This window comes from Lepus europaeus, chromosome 1 (genome assembly GCF_033115175.1).
Source record: "Lepus europaeus isolate LE1 chromosome 1, mLepTim1.pri, whole genome shotgun sequence".
Taxonomy (NCBI): Eukaryota; Metazoa; Chordata; class Mammalia; order Lagomorpha; family Leporidae; genus Lepus; species Lepus europaeus.
The window spans coordinates 159,527,363-159,546,741 of record NC_084827.1 but is presented as its reverse complement, the minus strand read 5'-3'; the positions used below and the strand labels follow the sequence as shown (position 1 = coordinate 159,546,741).

Genomic DNA, 19,379 nt, shown 5'->3' with positions numbered 1-19,379 from the left:
AAAGTTTTGCACACAGCCATCTCTAGGGGACTGGCCTCTCTCATGTGCAGCCAACTTACAAATGATCTTTCTAAGCCCACATATTGGATTGGCTTTGTTTGGCACAAATGTCACAAAGACTTAAAAATTTTGCCAGAGAAATTCCTTAAAAGGATTTACACTCCCAAGCTCAAGCTATTACATTTGCATTTCAGGGCATTACATTCAGTGTCACAAAGCCCATTAGAAATGTAAAGCAGAGTACAAATGGAATTACTATGTATGAAGGATATTATTATTAGGTGGGGACATATGCTATGAATACATGTGGCTCTCTTGTTAATGAAAGTGTGGAGAAACAGAGGAATGACTGAAAACAGGCTGTGACTTCTGAAGCTTTTTTTTTTTAAATTTTACTTAAGGTACACAAGTTTCATGTATTTCATATATACACATTTATGAACATAGTGATATTTCCCATCCTACCCTCCCTCCCAACCTTCTTCCTCCTCTCTCTCTCCTATTCTTGCTCTTAATCTTTTTCCCCTAAAGAAACTATTGATTCCTTGACAGTCAGGACAAGGGCTGATCAAGTCATTGCTTCTCATAGTGTCAGTTTCACTTCTGCAGGTTTCCTTTTAGGTTCTTTGTTATATTGTTTTTTATTTCAATTTTGTTGATTTCTTCTTTAATTTTATTATATCTTTCATCCTACTAATTTCTGGTTTGGTTTGCTGTTGTTTTTCTAGATCCTTGAGATGCATTGAGAGCTCATTAATTCGGTGCCTTTCCAATTTCTTGATGTAGGCACCAATTGCTACAAGCTTCCCTCCTAACATTACTTTTGCTGTATCCCATAAGTTTTGATATGTTGTATTGTCATCTTCATTTGTTTCCATAAATTTTTTTATTTCTCTTTTGATTGACTCACTGTTCATTCAGGAGCATGTTGTTCAGTCTCCATGTGTTTGCATATGTTGTAGAGATTCCTGAGTTGCTGATTTCCAGCACATTGATTACATTGTGGTCTGAAAAGATGCATGGTATGCTTTCGATTTCTTTGAATTTGCTGAGACTTATTTTGTGGCCTAGCATTTGTTCAATTCTAGATAAGGTTCCATGCACATGTGAGAAGAATGTATATTCTGCAACTGTAGGATGAAAAGTTTTGCAAATATCTGTTAGGTTCATTTGGTCTATAATATCAATTAACTCTGCTGTTTCCTTGTTGATTTTCTGTATGGTTATTCTGCCCATTGCTGGGGTATTGAAATCCCTCATTGCTATTGTATTGGAGTCTATGTCTCTTTTTACATATCTTAACATTTGTTTTAAATAGCCTGGTGCCTGGTAATTAGGTGCATATACATTTATAATAGTTATCTCTTCCTGTTGAATTGATCCCTTAATCATTACATAATGTCCTTCTTTGTCTCTTTTAACAGTTTTGTGTTAAAGTCTATTTTGTCTGATATTAGGATGGCTACACCAGCTCTTTTTTTTTTTTTTTTTTTTGGTTTCTGTTGGTATGGAATATCTTTTTCCATCCTTTCGCTTTCAGTCTGTGTGTATCTTTGTTGGTGAGATGTGTTTCTTGTAGGCAGCAAATATATGGGTTTTGTTTTTTAATCCATTCAGCCAATCTGTGCCTTTTAAATGTGGAGTTGAGGCCATTTACGTTCAAGTTGACTATTGATAAGTAACGATTTTGAGCTACCATTTTTCCATAAATGTTCCTATTTTTTACTTTGGATTTCCTAAGTGCTTCTACTGGGAGATTTCCTTTCTTTACCTTCTTTCACAGTGATGACTATATTTATGTGTTTCTGTGTGCAGCACATCCTTAAGGCATCTTCTGCTGTGCTGAATGGGTGGTGACAAATTCTTCCATTTTCTCTTTGTCATGGGAGATCTTTATTTCACCTTCATTCATAAATGAGAGCTTTGCAGAGTATTCTGGTCTGACAGTTTTTTTTTCTCTTAAGACTTGGCATTCTCTCCTAGCCTGTAGGGTTTTTGATGAGAAGTCTGCTGTGAGTCTAATTGGATATCCTCTGAAAGTACTCTGGTGTTTCTCTCATCCCAGCCACACCCTGAGTCCTCCCACAAAGCCTCAATGTTTTCATCGTTCAAGCACACAAGCCTCCCACAGTCACAAGCACCCAGCCCCCTGTCTGTTCTTCCCACCAGACTCAGGAGTCTCTGCTTGGCTAGTTGCTGCATGCAGCCTCGAGCTGGCACCTGCTCTCTGTCAAAAATGTCCAAAATGGTGCCTGCTCTTTTTCACCAGTGGCTTAGGCTACTACAGTCTGGTCTCACCTTGCTCTCCAACACTGGTGCAGAGGCTCTCAGCTGGTGGGGTCCTACGTTGTGCACGACTTCATCCACTGTGTTCCTTCAATTTATGTCGAGTTTCCTCTGTAACTCTTCCCTGAGACTGCATTCTTTCCACTTTTTAAAATTATCTTCTCCTAGACTCAAGCAGCAAGCTCCATCCATTCTCTGCCATCTTAATCCTATTCCTGCTCTTAATTTTTACAAAGAATCATTTTCAGTTTACTTTATACTCATAAGATTAACCCTACACTAAGTAAAGAATTCCAAAAATAGTATTAAAAAACACTATTTCTCAACAGTAGAGACAAGGGCTGTAAACAGTCAAGGTCAGATTTTCCTCCTCCCCTCATCTTCCCTCTTCCCACTCTCCCTCTCCTTCCTCCTCCTTCTTCCCTTTCTCTTTCTCCTCCTTCTTTATGGTCATAGTAGCTGACAGTATCATCAATAGCCACAATTTCCTTACAGATGACCTTATTCGATCACCAAATAAATGGTCTTACATGCTCATCTTACACTTTGTTGAACTAGTAAGGACTACAAGTGTACCCTGTAGAAATTTCCATTTCTTCTAACAACTTGTTTTGTAAGCATCAGCTATAATTATACTACATATCAACATCAGATAATGTAATATTAAGGTTACAACAGAAATGAATAGAAATGAATGATATCAGAAGTCAAAAAGGATATATGAAAGAATACATGTGAATTTCACCTGTCTTGAGGAAAAGGCTTGACTGAGATAGAAATAATGAAAGCTCATTCTGCAAAACATTATCTCAGAAAGCAACTTGTTTTCAATAATTTTCATTTTTACATGATAAAGAGCAGAGAAAACATCTATGAAGTAAAATAAATATATGTTGATTCAAAGTCCAGGCCAGCTCTCTGATGTGGCCAGGGAGTGCAGTGGAGGATGGCCCAAGTGCTTGGGCCCTGCACCCGCATGGGAGACCAGGAGAAGCACCTGGCTCCTGGCTTCGGATCAGCGCGGTGCGCCGGCCGCAGCGCTCCAGCCGCAGCGGCCATTGGAGAGTGAACCAGCAGCAAAAAGGAAGACCTTTCTCTCTGTCTCTCTCCCTCACTGTCCACTCTGCCTGTCAAAAAAAATAATTAAAAAAAGGATGAGGGTTAGCTATTATTTTTTGTGTTAGAAAAAGAGAAATTAAGTCTGCTGACATTTTATTACCATATGAAGAACAATAATGCCTATAGTGTTGATGAGGTTGTCAAGGGTTCAGTCTTTGAACATGTCACTTTGGGACAAAAGATCAGGTGAGGTAGGCATATGACCACTCTGGGAAAAGGCTGGCCAAGATCTGTAACCTAAGAATGCTTAACTGGTCTCTGTAGTTTACCAGAAACAACCATGGTCTCCATGATGTACCAGAAACAACCTAAAGTTCTGGTAAGCAGAAGATTCTTGGGCCAGAAGTAAGTGTGTCTGTGTTATCAACTGTTGTGCAAACAAGCAAAAATAAAAAAATACCACCCTGCCTCTATGGCTAAATGTTGGCAACACAACTGGGGTAGTAAGTTAACAATGCCTGCAGGCTCTGTGCAGAAACGTTCTGACTTCCTCTTCCTATCCCATTGTGGACAGAGTGTCTGTGCCAGAGGCAACACGTGCAGTGCAGAAAACACACATTTTGAAATGTGACCACAGCACTATTTATTCCTAACTGAGTAACTCTGAGCAAGTTTCTTAACTTCTTTGAACTTTAGTTTTCCAAGCTGTTTTTAAACCAAGTCAGTAAAATTGACTCCATGAAATCATTAGGAAAATATGCATACACATATTTATATAGGTTTATATAAACCTACACACACATCTCTGTGTACTTGTGAACCTTACATTAAAATAGTGACTACCCATAGGGTTCTCAAAATTGAGCTCTCTAAACCACTTTTATTCATATATAGGGGGCTAAAATTAAAATGATCCTAATCTAGATCTTAAAGAGTTAATATCATAGAATACCATGGAAGTATACACATGTACTTTATATATTCATGGAGTAAGCTTTTAGCTTACTAGGATACTTGATAGGGGAAAACTATTAGGCCATTCATATTGCATTTAACTTCACAATAGCAAATTGTTCTAGTTACTACTCAAGTTAATTAGAACATTGACTCAGCCTTGATTGTTGGTATAAATCACAGTATTTATGAAATTAAGACATGCTTATACAATAGCAATATTTCTTTTAAAATGTGCTAATGACTATAAGGGGATAAAAAGTCATTTCCTAAGTAATTAATTGCTTTTGGGAAATATAGAATGAACTCCAGCATAAGTGAATTTGCTGATTGTCCATGCCCAGTGTAGACTACACCATCTGATTGGTAACATAAAAATCATAGGAAGACAGTGCCAATTAGTATGGATATTAACTTTGAGCTACCTCTGGAGTAGAGCCCACGGGCCACTTAGAGGATGGATAGATATCTTTAATTAAGGCACAAGCTCCATTTTTTCTCAACAACATTACTGTTTGTTTAGCATAAGATAAATTCTCTTCAAATGCTTAAATATTAGCTATAACTGAAACTGACTCCTTTATATGAGCATGATTTTTAATGAAAATAATTTGTAATATTGAATTCCTTTATTCTTTAAAAAGAGGTATCTTTTCATTGAAAGTTGCATTTCCTAAACACTCTTAAGTCTTAACAGCCAAAAAAAAAAAAAGTTTGCTCCCTTATTTCAAGGCCTTTGAGGCTTCAGAATCCACGGAACAAAAACTTCTCTGTTCTGGTTCATGAACATTCTCTTGGGATTTTGTGCATGAACAGACAAACAAGTAATTAAATTACAAAAGCAGCATCTTGTCCTTTATGCTATAAGAATAATTTTTCTATACTGTAGCTATTTTCTCCTTGAATAACCTTTTGTTTTTGTCTGTAAACCCCCAAACACAATCTGGTGTAAATTGTTTTTCTACTTGTTAGGGTGCTGCTGATGGTGCAGAAGGTTTACCCACGTGCTGAAACTAATGACGGCTTCAGAACCGTCCAGAAGTCTGTTAAACATCTGCTGTACACTCTGGACTCCCCAGCTCAAGGTATTCTATTTCCATCTTACTGTGTTAAATTCAGTGTCACAAAGCGCATTAGGAATACAAAGCAGCGTGCCACTGAGTTTATCACATGTAGATGATGTTATTAGTGTGGGGATATATGCTACAAATAAATATGAATTTCTTGTTAATCAAGGTGGAGAGGAAAAGAGAAATGGCAGAAAAGAGTTTTCACTTAGTAAAAATGATCTCTCTTAGCTTTTAAAATTTGTTTACACTAGGTATGGAAAATAAATATCAGGGAGTAAATTTCAACAAATAGACTTCCACCACGATTTTTCAAACAAATGCATGAAAGGAGTTGTAGTTTTTGTTTTGTTTTGTTTTGTTTTGTTTGGCCTGATTTCCCAACTTTTGTCCTTCTGAATAAAAAAAATAACACTCCTCAACCACCCCATCTTGAAAATGTATAATGGCCCTAAGAACATGAATATTTCAATATAAATCCACTGTTACCTTGAGAGATAAAGTAGAGCACATGGCTTCTGAGTTGGACAATGCCACCTTTAATGCTGCTACCCTGATTGATCCTTATACTTTGTATAAAAGCATTAAAATATATTGTACCCACAAAGATGCCTAATATTTTTTAAAAAGATATTTCAAATAATAAAATTATGATGTTAAAATGTCACCTTTGGTTATGTAGAATATTATTATCTATCACTTGTGGAAACACACATATGCGCATACCCATGCATCTAGACGCAGGTTTTGGTATATAAGGAGTAAATCCCTGTTTCCCAAGTAAAACATTTGATTAACATTTACAACCCTTGACTTAATTTAGAATTATGCTTTCTCAATTGAGTTTGTCAGCTTTTAAGTACATAGACTCTTGCTTTTGGGTTACAAAATAAGCATACAACTAGGGTATCTGTTCAAAAGCTAATTGTTCATTGTATTTTCTTAAAATATCAATTTTCATATGAATAGGAGGTTTGTGGAAGCTTTGAAGAATTCCCACTAGAGAGTCCATTATACTGTTTGATACCAATTTCTAGTCCAGAACATTCTTATATCTATAATTATGGAATTAATGACTAGCTTTCAAGATTGATTATTGCTAAATTTAATGGTCTTGATGAACATTAGAAAAGCAGGTTTAACCTTTAAAAAAAAATCAAGGCTGAATACCAGACAGTGCACTAACAAATGCTAATTATGTCACCAGCAGGTAATTTTTTTATATTTGCATTTAAAGATTTGAGAAATTTATTTTTTCTTCCTATTCTTTTCTTTTTTATCTTCAGATATGTACCTTATAGTAAGTATGAAATGGAAAAGTTATTTTTTTAAATAAAGGACAAAAGCTCTTCAATGTCTTAGAAGCCAGGGAAGTAAGCAGTGCTTCTTATTAACTAGGCAACAAAAGCCAGTTTTCTGGTGAACAAAAACCTCACTTTTCAGTATTTAATAATGGCCATGTCTTATGTCCGTGAATATACTAATAACTTTCACAAGTATTAAAACATGTTATCATATGGTCAAGATGACAAGGAATTTTGTAGCTTTTAAAATGTCCTCCAAGATATTTCCAGAAATCCTTTAGGGAATTCAAACTGCCACTGATAACCGAGGAAGTGATTCTACTTTAAAAGTATGGGAGTCTCTGTCCCCCAAGTACAGATACCTGCTGCATTGTCCAGGCCACTTGTGCTTAATCTTCAAAGTGATTAGCTATGTTTTTGAATTGAACATACTTCCTTCGCTGCTTTTATATCTGTTAAGCTGGAGTGGGATAGCATCTTATAATAGAGTTGCTTGGGCCTTCTCAAGTTTATGACAGGGTTAAGATAATTTGCAGGTCTCAAACTACTTTTTTTAAATAAAGAAAATAATGAGTACTTGGTGTGTCATGCTTAGTGCTTTATTATATTAAATTCACATGAATAGGAGGTTTGTGGAAGTTTTGAAGAGTTGAGAATCCAACATACCATTTGACACTAATTTCTAGTCTAGAATATTCTTATATCTATAATTATGGAATTAATGACTAGCATTCAAGATGGGTTAAGTTATTTATTATCTTAAAATTTATTATCATAAATTATCTTTAGCTGACATTAAAATAACATCACAAGATACAGTTATTATCCCATTTTGCAGACAAAGACACAGAGGCATATGAGGCTGAGCACTTTGCCTATGTTACACATCTATCAAGTGGTCAAACAGAGATTAGAACCTGAATCTCCCTACCCCAATGCCAGTCCCTCATACTTTTCTCTAGGGAACCTCCTCACATTTTTTTCTCTAGGTCACATATGTATTCGATTCCAAGGCACCTCACTGGAATGCGCAAGTAACTGTTCAGCTTCAGATCAGCTCCCCATTTCAGCCACTGCAGGAAGCTGCCTCCTCATGCTGCTCACACTCCTTTGCACACAATAGATTTTTTCATAACTACCCCTTGTCTTCTCTACACTGATTTTTTAAAATCCTTATTAATAAAGGAGTCACACTCTAATTTCTTCAAGCGTCCCCACCCCATTTTTCCTATTTCTGATCCAACCCATTTTCAACACACCCCAAGGTTGCTTCAGGTGCTTCCTTGGCAATGACAAAAATTTGAAGCTCGTAATCAGCACTTGGAGAGAAGGTTGTCTCCTAATTTTCTGTCTTAAGGTATCCAATTCTTAGCTCTGCCCCAGTTAGGGTTGCTGCTACAAAGCTAATAAGCTCTAGTATTTCCACTTATAAATACTGACTTTTGGGAGTAGAGATTGGCCCTGTGACTCATTAGTATTTGCTCTTTTGCAAATGGCAAATTACATGAAATTACATTTTTAAGTATAAATCAGTCCTACTGATGAAAAAGGTTATCTGTGTACTAGATGTCTGTGGGAACCATTTTTAAAGGTGCCTAATCCTACAAATAAAAAAGAAATGAAATCTCACTTTTTTAAAAGTCTGTAACATTTTCCTTTCCATTAAGGGATGCTTATTACAAACATTTCTTCCAAAATACTTTATAGTCCTCAGTGCCTAGAGGGAAAAGTCCCTATTTAACTTCAGTGTCAAGTCTATCATTGATAATATACAGTTAATTTTCTATTAGTCACTCATTTTAATAGCTTAATGAAAAAGAGAAACTGCATAGCCATAGAGTATACAGATGCCAATTAACTCACTCAGCATCCCATAGGATTTCAAAATGGGCAATGATTTGATCTTGGAAAAACAGTTTTATACACTTTGACATTATAATAGCACAAATCTCAGTAGATTTCTATTCTTGGTTATTCTATGTATGGATACCAATAAGTAACAGGCGTTTCTCTTATTAATTAGCTTTATTTATTCTAAGCATCTTCATGCTTGACCCTTTAACTCACTGAAGTAATTTTCAGCCACTTTGAGCAGAGTATAGAAAACTTTATTCTCCTGACTTGGAAAACTGAAAAATCAGTTCTGACAGTTACCAGGGGCTGTACAAAAAACATATAAATATGACTGATACAGAAGGTATACAAGGAGGTGTTTAATTCTAGCATAATCTATTTAATGCACATATTAACCAAAATAAAATAAATAATCAGCAACAGAAAAGTGGGTGATGACATAATTTTTTAGGAAAAGTTTTAGGGAAGCACTAACTAGTGACAACAGAAGAGCTATTAAAGCTGGTGGTAAAATATTCCATTGAAAGTGATTAGGCCAAAATTAAAAATGACAGCACTGAAACATACTAACTTATTTAAAAGGAATGACTAGTGTCTGAAGGGAAGACTGAAACAAGTAATACCATTTCCATAAAGGAGCTGAATGAAAGCTTTGGTTTTATGTGTTTTATTTGTGCAGTGGCCATTTAAAGCACATTCATTTTCAATTTTTTATGTGAATGCTGTTGCACACATTTTATGACACAGCCTAATGCAGCTAGCTGAGTCAGTGACCTATTTAACTTAGAGATGACTCACAATGTTGAATTAGATCTTCATATATGGTTTCCATTAAGCTCAACTTACTAATTGCCTACTACACTCTGCACATTTATGTTATTTGAGATCACACAGAACAATTCTGCTAACATTATCCAGTTTGCATTCATGGCTGCATTCAGTGGAGATCGGTAGGTACTTTTGAAAGACAGGAAATAGAGATGGCAGAAGCTCCCTAAAACTACATTCTAAACAAATGAAGGAAAGAAAAATCCAGTGACCCATAAGACTGAAATTGGCTGCATTAGATTGACAAATAATGTAGTAGTCAATTTTTATATAGTATTTGTCGGGTATGCATACAAGTTATAGGGTAAAATAATATATTGATTTGATGCAAAAAGAAAGGATTTGTTAGAAATCCATGTGCTTAACCATCTGGATTTTTTAAAAAGATTTATTTATTTGAGAGGTGGAGGTTTAGAGAGTAAGGGAGGGAGAGAATGAAGGAGAGAGAGAGAGAGATAAAGATCTTCCATTTGCTAGTTCATTTCCCAAAAGGCCGTAAGAGCCAGGACTGGGCCAGCCAGAAGCCAGCAGCCAGGAATTCTGAGTCTCCCACATGGCTTGCAGGGTCCCAAACACTTGAGCCATCATCCACTGCTTTCTCAGGCACATTGGCAGGAAGCTGAGTTGGAAGCAGAATAGCCAGGACTCAAATACCCTGTACTATAAAGCTGGCCTCCCATTTGGATTACCTGATTGGTAGGCATTAATTTTCTATAAATATCCTAAATAATTCCAACAAAGAAGCATAGACATCATTTGTCAAATTCTTTCAAGATAACTCTTCACATTTTCTGCATTTTTTTCCAATTAATTTGGTCTGGGATGTTTTTTTCTGAGAGAAATTATCTAAGCAAATACACTAAATGTTAACTGATATAAATATAATTACTTTAGGTGGCTCTGTTAACACAACACATGTGTGGAATGAAGATGATGAGCAGATACTCTCTCCAAGCAGTCTGGCTGCACAGTAAGTTTTGTGTCTCAGCTGGTGGGTAACTTGGCCAAACTAGCAATCAAAACAGTTCATAAATGATAAGGTATCTTATAAATATATAAAACTATGGAATAGAGAAATCCACTATTGACTGACCAAAGGAAAGGGCACCATTGAAGTGTAAAGTTGAGACTTTCAGATAATATAATGTGAATCTCTTTCAGATCTAAGATTGCATAATAACATCTAATGTGTCATGTTGGGTTGGTTGCCTTATGCCTTTGAGGAGATTCTAGCTGGAGGTCCAGTTTCTACTCTTTAAGGTCTTTCTCCAAGAAAAACATATAAACTTCTGTCTTAGTCAGTTTAAACTGCTGTAACAAATTACTTTAAACTGCATGGCTTCTAAATCGTAAAAATTTATCTTTCACAGTTCTGGAAGCTGGGAAGTCAAAGATGAAGATATTAGCAGTCTTGGTGTCTGATGAGGGCCCACAGTTTGGCATAGAGAGACACCACGTCATTGTGTCTGCCACAGGTAGAAGGGGTCAGGCAGCCCAGTGCAGCCTTTTTCACAAGGGCCCTAATCCTGTTCATGAGAATTCTCCCCTCATTACATGACCATCCCCCAAAAGTGCCACCTCCTAATTTACATATACAATAATCTTGGAGGTTAGGATTTTAACATACAGATTTTGTGGGAGGATACCAAACATTCACACTACAGAAGCATTTAATGTTTCACATTACTATTTCTTTTGATTTTCAAAGAATCAAAACATTTCTTAAACTTAATGAAAATAATGGGAAATTTGCTTGCTTTCAGTGATACTCAGGTAGGCAAAACTGCTTATTGGTAATTTAATTTTGGACTTTTATTGGAACATATAAAGTCCCAGGAACAGGCAATGTAAATGACAGTAGTAATCATGGTGTCTATTGACCATTAATGTAAGCAGATTAGTGAAGTAACTAATAATTATGGTAGAAAATGCAAGCAGTTGCCTGTAGGAGCTGATTGAGGAAAATTCCTGTAGTTCAAGGCAATTATACAGACTAGCTGGCCTGAGAGGTAAAGATTGCTTTAGTCTGATAAATTACAGTATTGAAATTCTGACTTTAATTTCAAAAAATACATTTTTGTGCAAATGTAAATTTGTACAAATAAAAACAGAATAGGACTTAGTTTTAACCATTTGTTTCTTTTTCCAAAACTAGGATCAATGTATTTTATAAATTTTCTATTATTTAGTGAGAAATCCTCAACCTTGAGTAAGTTCTTGGCAAACTCTGAATATCTTATTTCTGCTGCCACCTCACTCCTCTAAGGTGACTGATGGAGCCAGATTGCTATGTTCCAGATAGTCAAGTCTTTTAAAGATTTATTTAGTTATTTATTTGAAAGTAGAGTTACAGAGAGATAGAGGGAGAGACAGAGAGATCTTTCATCCATTGGATTGCTCCCAAATAGTCACAACATCCAGGGCTGGGCCAGGCCAAAGCCAGGAACCAGGAGCCTCATTTAGGTCTGTTACAAGGGTAACAAGGGCTTAAAAACTTGGGCCATCTTTGGCTGCTTTTCCCAGGCCATTAGCAGGGAGCTGGATCAGATATGGAGCAGTTGTGACTCCAACAGGTACTCATATGGGATGCCCATGTCATAGGTGATGACATTACCTGCTATACCACAATGCTGTATTCCCCCCCCCCCCCCAGTAGTCAAGTCTTTTAAACACAGCTATTGAAAATGATACGTTTAAAGAACTCTTTAAAACTGAGACAACTGAATGCTTATTGCTGATGCCAGGTATCTTTATCAAAACCTAAAGGCATCCCCAGCATCTCTAATTCTAGTGCTCCAGGTCTGCAGATACCACAGCAAATGCAGTTTGTGGCTGACAGGGAGCTGAAATTTTATTAGGAAGAATTCAGTACTTTTTTTTAAAGATTTATTTGTTTATTTGAAAGTCTGAGTTACAGAGAGAGAGAGAGAGAGAGAGAGAGAGAGAGAGAAAGAGAGAGAGAGAGAGAGAGAGAGAGAGATCTTCCATCCGATGGTTCACTCTCCAATTGGCCAAAAAGGCCAGAAATACACCAATCCAAAGCCAGAAGCCAGGAGCTTCCTCTGGGTCTTCCCACACAGATGCAGAGGCCCAAGCACTTGAGCCATCTTACACTGCTTTCCCAGGCCATAGCAGAGAGCTGGATCAGAAGTGGTACAGCTGGGACTTGAATTGGTGTCCATATGAGATGCCAACCCGACAGGCAGTGGCTTTATCCACTATGCCATAGCGCTGGCCCCATGACTAGTTAATTTGTGTACTGCACAGGTTGATTAAAAGTAGATGGCTCTCAAATCAACCTTTGCCATTTATTCCATCTGTATGGTATATGAAATTCAGTAGTAGACACTAAGGTAAGAACTTAGAAAATAACTACAGAGGCAACCTCACAGTCAAAGTGACAGGGCACATAGAACAGAAACATGCAATTGCTCATGTACATACATACACCTCAAAAGTCTTAGATTGCATTCTTACATGCCAATCTACGTGACAGGAAACCAGCAAGTAGCTGACTTTGGAATACAAAATTGGTTGGATAAAAAATTTAGGCTGTGTTCTTATCTGGCAGTCAATGAGAAAGAAAGCCAGAAAGTAGTTAACTTGATAACATTAAATTGCTTGGAGAAAAAAAGAGCTTACATTGATTAATTGGAATGAACCATTTCCTTTTCCTCGAAATGAAGTACATTTAAATATAGTCATCAGATGTGATAGATAGATCATTCAGGCTGCTTCCTCTCATTGGACGGAGGAAGAAACTGAGGCCCAGGAGGGATTTTCCAGATTTAGAAAAAAGAAAAGAGCTGACAAGACTCATGGAATGCCTTTATAGTAGAAAATTAATTATTGTTTATCAATAATTCGACTATAACTAAGAATTCTGTATTTGAGCATTGCTAGCCTTGTGGTATTTTTTCTTTCATATAACTGTGGCTAGAAATGATCTTAAGGTCACTTCTGAATTGATACTAAAATGACTAACGATTTTGACAGCACATAGAAAAGGCAGATGCACAAAGGATCCAGAGTGGTGCTGGCATGGTACAGTTGGTTTTGATGAGGAAAGATGTCCAAATTTAGAGTATTTTGATGGGTACGTCAACCCATACCAAACAACCAGGGGCAAAAATAAGGTCAACAAAATAGTTTTGCTTTATTTTATATGTGTTCTGCATATATAGTTTAATTGATATGTTCTTTTCTAATTCTACAGGCTTCTGATCCTGGAGAACTTTGAAGATTCTCTCTTAAATGTATCAGCAAATAGTCCTTATCTTCCTTATTTGGCATGTGTGAGAAATGTCACTGACAATTTGGCCAAGGGATCAGAAGGTAATAATTTTCTAAACAGTAAAACTGCTCATCATTTCTAATTCTATTCTAAAAGTGGTAATTTTTAAGGTATTTGTTAGAAAAAGGATTTAAAAAAACTACTTAGTACCCATATACCTCAGATTTAGTTTGGTGACTGGGTATATAAAAAGACTATCTAATCATGCTATCATATATTTTTCTCTGCTGCTACTAGCACATGCAGAAACTTTACTATACAATGGCCATATAATGGAAAATGTGATAATGGGCACCTGGACAAACTTTCCAAGTGTCCAGAGTCATTAGCGACTCACCTAACCCTTCATGACATTTTCTATGCCCTTAATAATCTTGGTTGTTAAGAACTAATGAAGAATGATAATACAGAGTTCCACAAGCAGATGCAAATTCTATAAACAAAGGTAATTCTGTAGCAGACTATTTTCACTTTCTACTCTTACATTTTATTTTCAATTTTCTGCCTACATGGGCGACCATGAAGATCACATTTAATCAAATGTTTCTTTTTTTAAAAGAACATCTATTGCTCACATTTTTAGGAGAAACACATTCTTTTTTTCCTACACCAAAATAGCTTTTTGACACTTAATGGCAAAAATAAATAGCACAGTGAATACTGAAACATGGTCTTTTTTGACTAGGCATGAATTAATCAAAATTGGAAGGGCATCTTTACATCGCAATGATTGTATAACCTATTCTCCCCAGAACACTTCAATTTAGAGTATGTTCAAAAGTCAGACATGAAAGCACATGCAGTTTGCAAAAAGCCAGAACTGTGTAACACTTTTGCTTATGGATATTTTTATCTCTAAGCAGAATATCTATAAATATTTTAAGGTAATGAACTCTGTAGTTCCCATAGTTCAAGGAAAGATTAATTTTTTATTTGTCTTTGTATTGAATGAGGCTATTATCTTAGGAAAAACAATAATAAATCAATATACATGTGTCTTTTTTGATCTGTTAGTTTTTTTTAAGTTTATTTATGTATTTGAAAGTAGAGAGAGAGAGAGAGAGAGAGAGAGAGAGATTGCTCTTTCATGTACTGGTTCACTCCTCAATGACTGGAACAGGGCTGTTGGAAGCAAGAATCCAGAAGGTTTTTCTGGGTCTCTCACATGGGTGCAGGGGCCCAAACACTTGAAACATTCTCCACTGCTTCCCAGGAACATTAACAAGGAGCTGGATCAGCAGTGGAGCAGCCAGGATGGGAACCGGCGCCTATGTGCGATGCTGACACTGCATGTGGAGGCTTGACCTTCTACACCACAGTGCCAGCCCCAACAGTGTCTTTAAAATGAGTTTCCTGGGGCCGGTGCTGTGGCGCAGTGGGTTAACGCCCTGGCCTGAAGCTCTGGCATCCCATATGGGCGCAGGTTCTAGTCCCAGCTGCTCCATTTCCCATCCAGCTCTCTGCTATGCCCTGAGAAAGCAGTAGAAGATGGTTCTAGCCCCTGGGCCCCTGCATCTGTATAGGAGACCCGGAGGAAGCTCCTGGCTCCTGGCTTTGGATCTGCGCAACTGTAGCCGATGCGACCATCTGGGGAGTGAACCAGCAGATGGAAGAACTCTCCCTCTGCCTCTCTGTCTCTCTCTGTGTAACTCTGACTTTCAAGTAAAATAAATTTAAAAAATCTTTTAAGATGAGTTTCCTAAGTGACCTTTAATTCATATAAGGTAACTCTTCTCCCTACCTTTACAGAAAATCTAAGACTCCTGCAATCCACAATTCGATTTAAAAAATCTTTTCTTCAAAATAGTTCCTATGAGGATTACTTCCCTTCAGTTCCTGAAGTCCTAAAATCAAAAGTAAGACATGAAAGAGAAAAATATACTCCTTCATTTTCTGTAATCATTTGGCAAGATATACTTTATATTTTGCATCTGATCTTTGTAAATAATGGTCCTATTTTGACTCTAGGCATATGCTGGAAAAAGGGTAAGAAAGTATCAGTTATTATATGTTTAACTTTGCCTTTAGTCATCAGATCGCTATATGAAATGACCACAAGACTATTTGCAGTAAATAGCTGGTAAGATGGTATCTTATTAAGCTTCTTAATTTGAAAAAAGATTCATAATATGATTTCTAATTTGGGATGTCTTTAGTTTTCCTTGGGCCCTGCACCTGCATGGGAGACCAGGAGGAAGCACCTGGCTCCTGGCTTCAGATCGGCACAGCGCGCCAGCTGCAGTGGCCACTTAGGGGGTGAACCAATGGAAAAAGGAAGACCTTTCTCTCTGTCTCTCTCTCTCACTAACTCTACCTGCCAAAAAAAAATTATAAAAGTAGATTTGAATGTTTTAGACTCCACAGCATACAAAAATATTAAAAAATTGACTCTATTTTTGTTGTTATCAGAGACAGAAATTAATATATTAAAATATACGACATTGAACAAAGGGAGAACAAGTGACCCCTTCCAAAAAATTTGAGCTCTGAAGCTTGAATTGACCCATGCTTATTTGTCTATTATTCTTTGTTTAGCTCATACATATAGTATATAGGTTATCTTGAAATTTACTTCATTTCTTAAATAACCCTATTAAGTTTTGGAAGCAGCTTTTCTGGTAAGAACAGCAGTTTAATTGGATTTATGTAGCTGGGATAAAGTAAAATTAGATCTGGTTTATTCAGGGCAAGCAAGATGATTTGCTGCATAGTCAACATGGTATAATTAAGCAGGCATGCAAAAACATTATGTCCATGTATATTACAAATAAATATGCTAGTTAGATTACCTACATTTTGGCCATAGTTTTCTACATGAATCAAAATTTCTAATGAACCTATTTTAGCATTATCTTAATTTGTGCAAATCAGAAGGAATCTATGCATTCACATGCAAAATTCTATTCAACCTTCAAGACAGGTTTAAATGTCCCTCCTTCTATAATATTACAGTATCACCTTTTCCCCATTTCTTCAGCCAAGATAAAGATTTTGTTATCTGTGCTTCTGTAATATTTATCCACTTATTCTTTCCATCCATCATTTGTACTTTCATAATACTAATCTATTTATCTATAGGATATAATCTTGAACCCCAAAGTGCTTATAGCCCTGGAGGAGATGAAAAACATAATACAGAGAGATAAGTGTTGTGTGTGGAGGGACAGTATTCTCTGTATGGAAGTGGGATATCTAACTCAGATTATAGGATATGAAAGTGGAGAGACAAAATTTTGTAGAGATAATGCTAAGTCTTAAAGTTTTCAAAGCTTTGTTGGATTGGTTTAGAGTTGGGCATTCCAGATGTACAGGTCTGTATTTGTAGGAAGTCTGAGACATAAATCTGAAAGATAGATATGTTACGTGGAGTCCATGTGTTCAGCTGGTGCAGGAAAAGGGGCTGCAGTGGGAAGCTGAACATATGTCCTGAAGACCTCTGCTTAGCCAAGGAATTGGAATTTGAACTCAAAAGTTGTGAATTTGAAGAAGATGAAATCTACATTTTACAAATAGATCACTGAAGGAGAGTTATGGAGACAAAATGAAAGGAAAGCCAAGTGGGCTGTGACAGAGCATAGGAGGAAGAGAATTTCTAGAGTGAAATAGGGAGGCTAATTGACCAACATAGAATCCAGGGATGTGTGGCAAAAGGAAGTAGGACTCTTTAATGACAGTGAAATTTCTGGCCTTTGGAACTCATTACCTGGCATTGTAGTTTGTCATATAAGTAGGATCTGTTTCCCACACTTGAGTGTAAACTCCAATGAAATCTCGCCCTCCTCATCTCTAATGCTTACATTAGTAGTTTAAGGTTTGATTCATGAACGTAAGAACAAATGAGGGTGCTAAAGTGGAGCACCGATGGCGTACTTGCATTCCCTAGGCAATTACTCATTGTAGTTCTCAACTTGCCAAGTAACCAGTCAGCACACAGCATACTCTAGTGAAATGGGAACAATACATTCTCAGCCATTTATACTAATGGAATGGGGCTAGCAATAATTTAACAAATAATTCACAATTTGAGTATAATGCATATATTATAAAAAAGTTCTAGAAGTCATGGAAATGAAAATAAACTACAAATTTTTTCTCTTGAGTTAAAAATCTGTCATCACTTACCATAAACATGGCTGCTTTTTGAAACTGACAGAACCCATTTAGTCCTGAGCCATGCTCACTGTGAACATTGCCTGGTCTATCCATTTGCTACTTGATCTGCAGCATCTGGTTTAGAGTTAAACATATGGGAAATACTTAATACATATCATTAAAAGAAAAAAGGTATAGTTTTACACTTAGAGAGTTGCTTACTTTTCTGCTTTGCCCACTCTAGGAACCAGTGTGCTAATAGTGATAGTCAGTTAGGGCCTATCCATTCTGAAACTTTATTCATGGGATTCCTAAGAAAGCAGGTTAGACTCCAAAATTCAAAATGCCTGCATCCAATGGTGACTTTTCCCAAGGTTCCCCAGTTTTCTAGTCTAACTCAGACTAGAAAATTCTGCTTTTCTTGAGATGGTGTGTCCTCTCCCTCCCTTCTGTTCTATTTTCTCTCTTTTTCTTTCTAGTCCTTTGGTGAGGAAGATAACTTCCTGATTGGGGAACTTTGCATAAAATAGATGTTCTCTATATCAAGCTGAAATAAAGATAACACATTACCTTTAAATTATTAAATGGACCCCTTCCTGCTCTATTTACCCATCAAGAGCCCAAGAGTATTGCTGTTTTTGTCTACTTATGGCCATAATATTTTGAGATCTTCATGATCATGTCACATGGAATTTTGATTTAGTTACATTTTTAAAAAAATTACTTATTTGAGAGGCAGAGAGAAAAGGAGAAACGTAGTGCTAGACAGAGAGACAGAGAGCTTTCACCTGGGGATTCACTCCGCAAATACTCATAATAATTAGGGTTGGGCCAGACCAAAGCTGGGAACCAAAAACTCAATCAAGGTCTCCCATGTGGGTGGCATGGACTTACCTATTTGAGATATTACTTGCTGCCTCCCATAGTGTGCATTAGCAGGAAGCTAGAATTGAGAACAGCTAGGTCTCAAACCCAGGCATTCTGATATGGAGTGCAGGCATCCCAACAGGCTTCTTTTTCTTATATATTTTTTAAAGACTTATTTATTTATTTGAAAGGCAGAATTTAGAGAGAGAGAGCAAGAAAGAAAGATACACACACACACACACAGAGTGAGAGAGCAAGAGTGAGAGTGAGAGGGAGAGCGAGAGAGAGAAAGAGAGAGATCTTCCATCCACTGGTTCACTCCCCAGCTAGAGCTGGGCTGGTAAAAAGCCAGGAGCCAGGAGCATCTTCCAGGTCTTCCGTGTGGGTGCAGGGGCCCAAGCAACTTGTGGATCGGAAGTGGAGCAGCTGGGACTCAAACTGGTATACACATGGGATACTGGAGCTGCAGGTGGTGGCTTTACCTGCTACACCACAGTGCTGGCCCCCCTAACAGGCTTCTTAACCACCAGGCCAAATGTTCAGTCAAGATGCATTTAGAAACCACTAGGAACTTGACAGTTCTATCATAGCCGGAAATGGAATTAGTTATGGGTCATTGTTTAGTTTTAGGACTGAGTCCTTACTTGTGATAAAGGAGATACAGCCTCTATCTGAGGCTTTGGCAAATCTGTATCTGAAGTTGACATATAAGTAAAATTTGCTGAATTTATATTGATTATCAATGATTCTTGAAGCTTCTAAAAGTTGAATGCA

General features: G+C 37.0%; 1 protein-coding gene across 1 annotated transcript in view; it reads left to right on the top strand.

Moving 5' to 3' along the window:
* The window catches only part of ABCA12 (ATP binding cassette subfamily A member 12), a 183,908-nt gene that overhangs the window by 78,718 nt on the left and 85,811 nt on the right, over nucleotides 1-19,379 (top strand). The window contains exons 8-11 of the mRNA XM_062201848.1: nucleotides 5,272-5,384; nucleotides 10,247-10,322; nucleotides 13,569-13,687; nucleotides 15,396-15,502. Coding sequence (XP_062057832.1) covers nucleotides 5,272-5,384; nucleotides 10,247-10,322; nucleotides 13,569-13,687; nucleotides 15,396-15,502 — 415 coding nt within the window. The remainder of the gene's footprint in view (nucleotides 1-5,271; nucleotides 5,385-10,246; nucleotides 10,323-13,568; nucleotides 13,688-15,395; nucleotides 15,503-19,379) is intronic.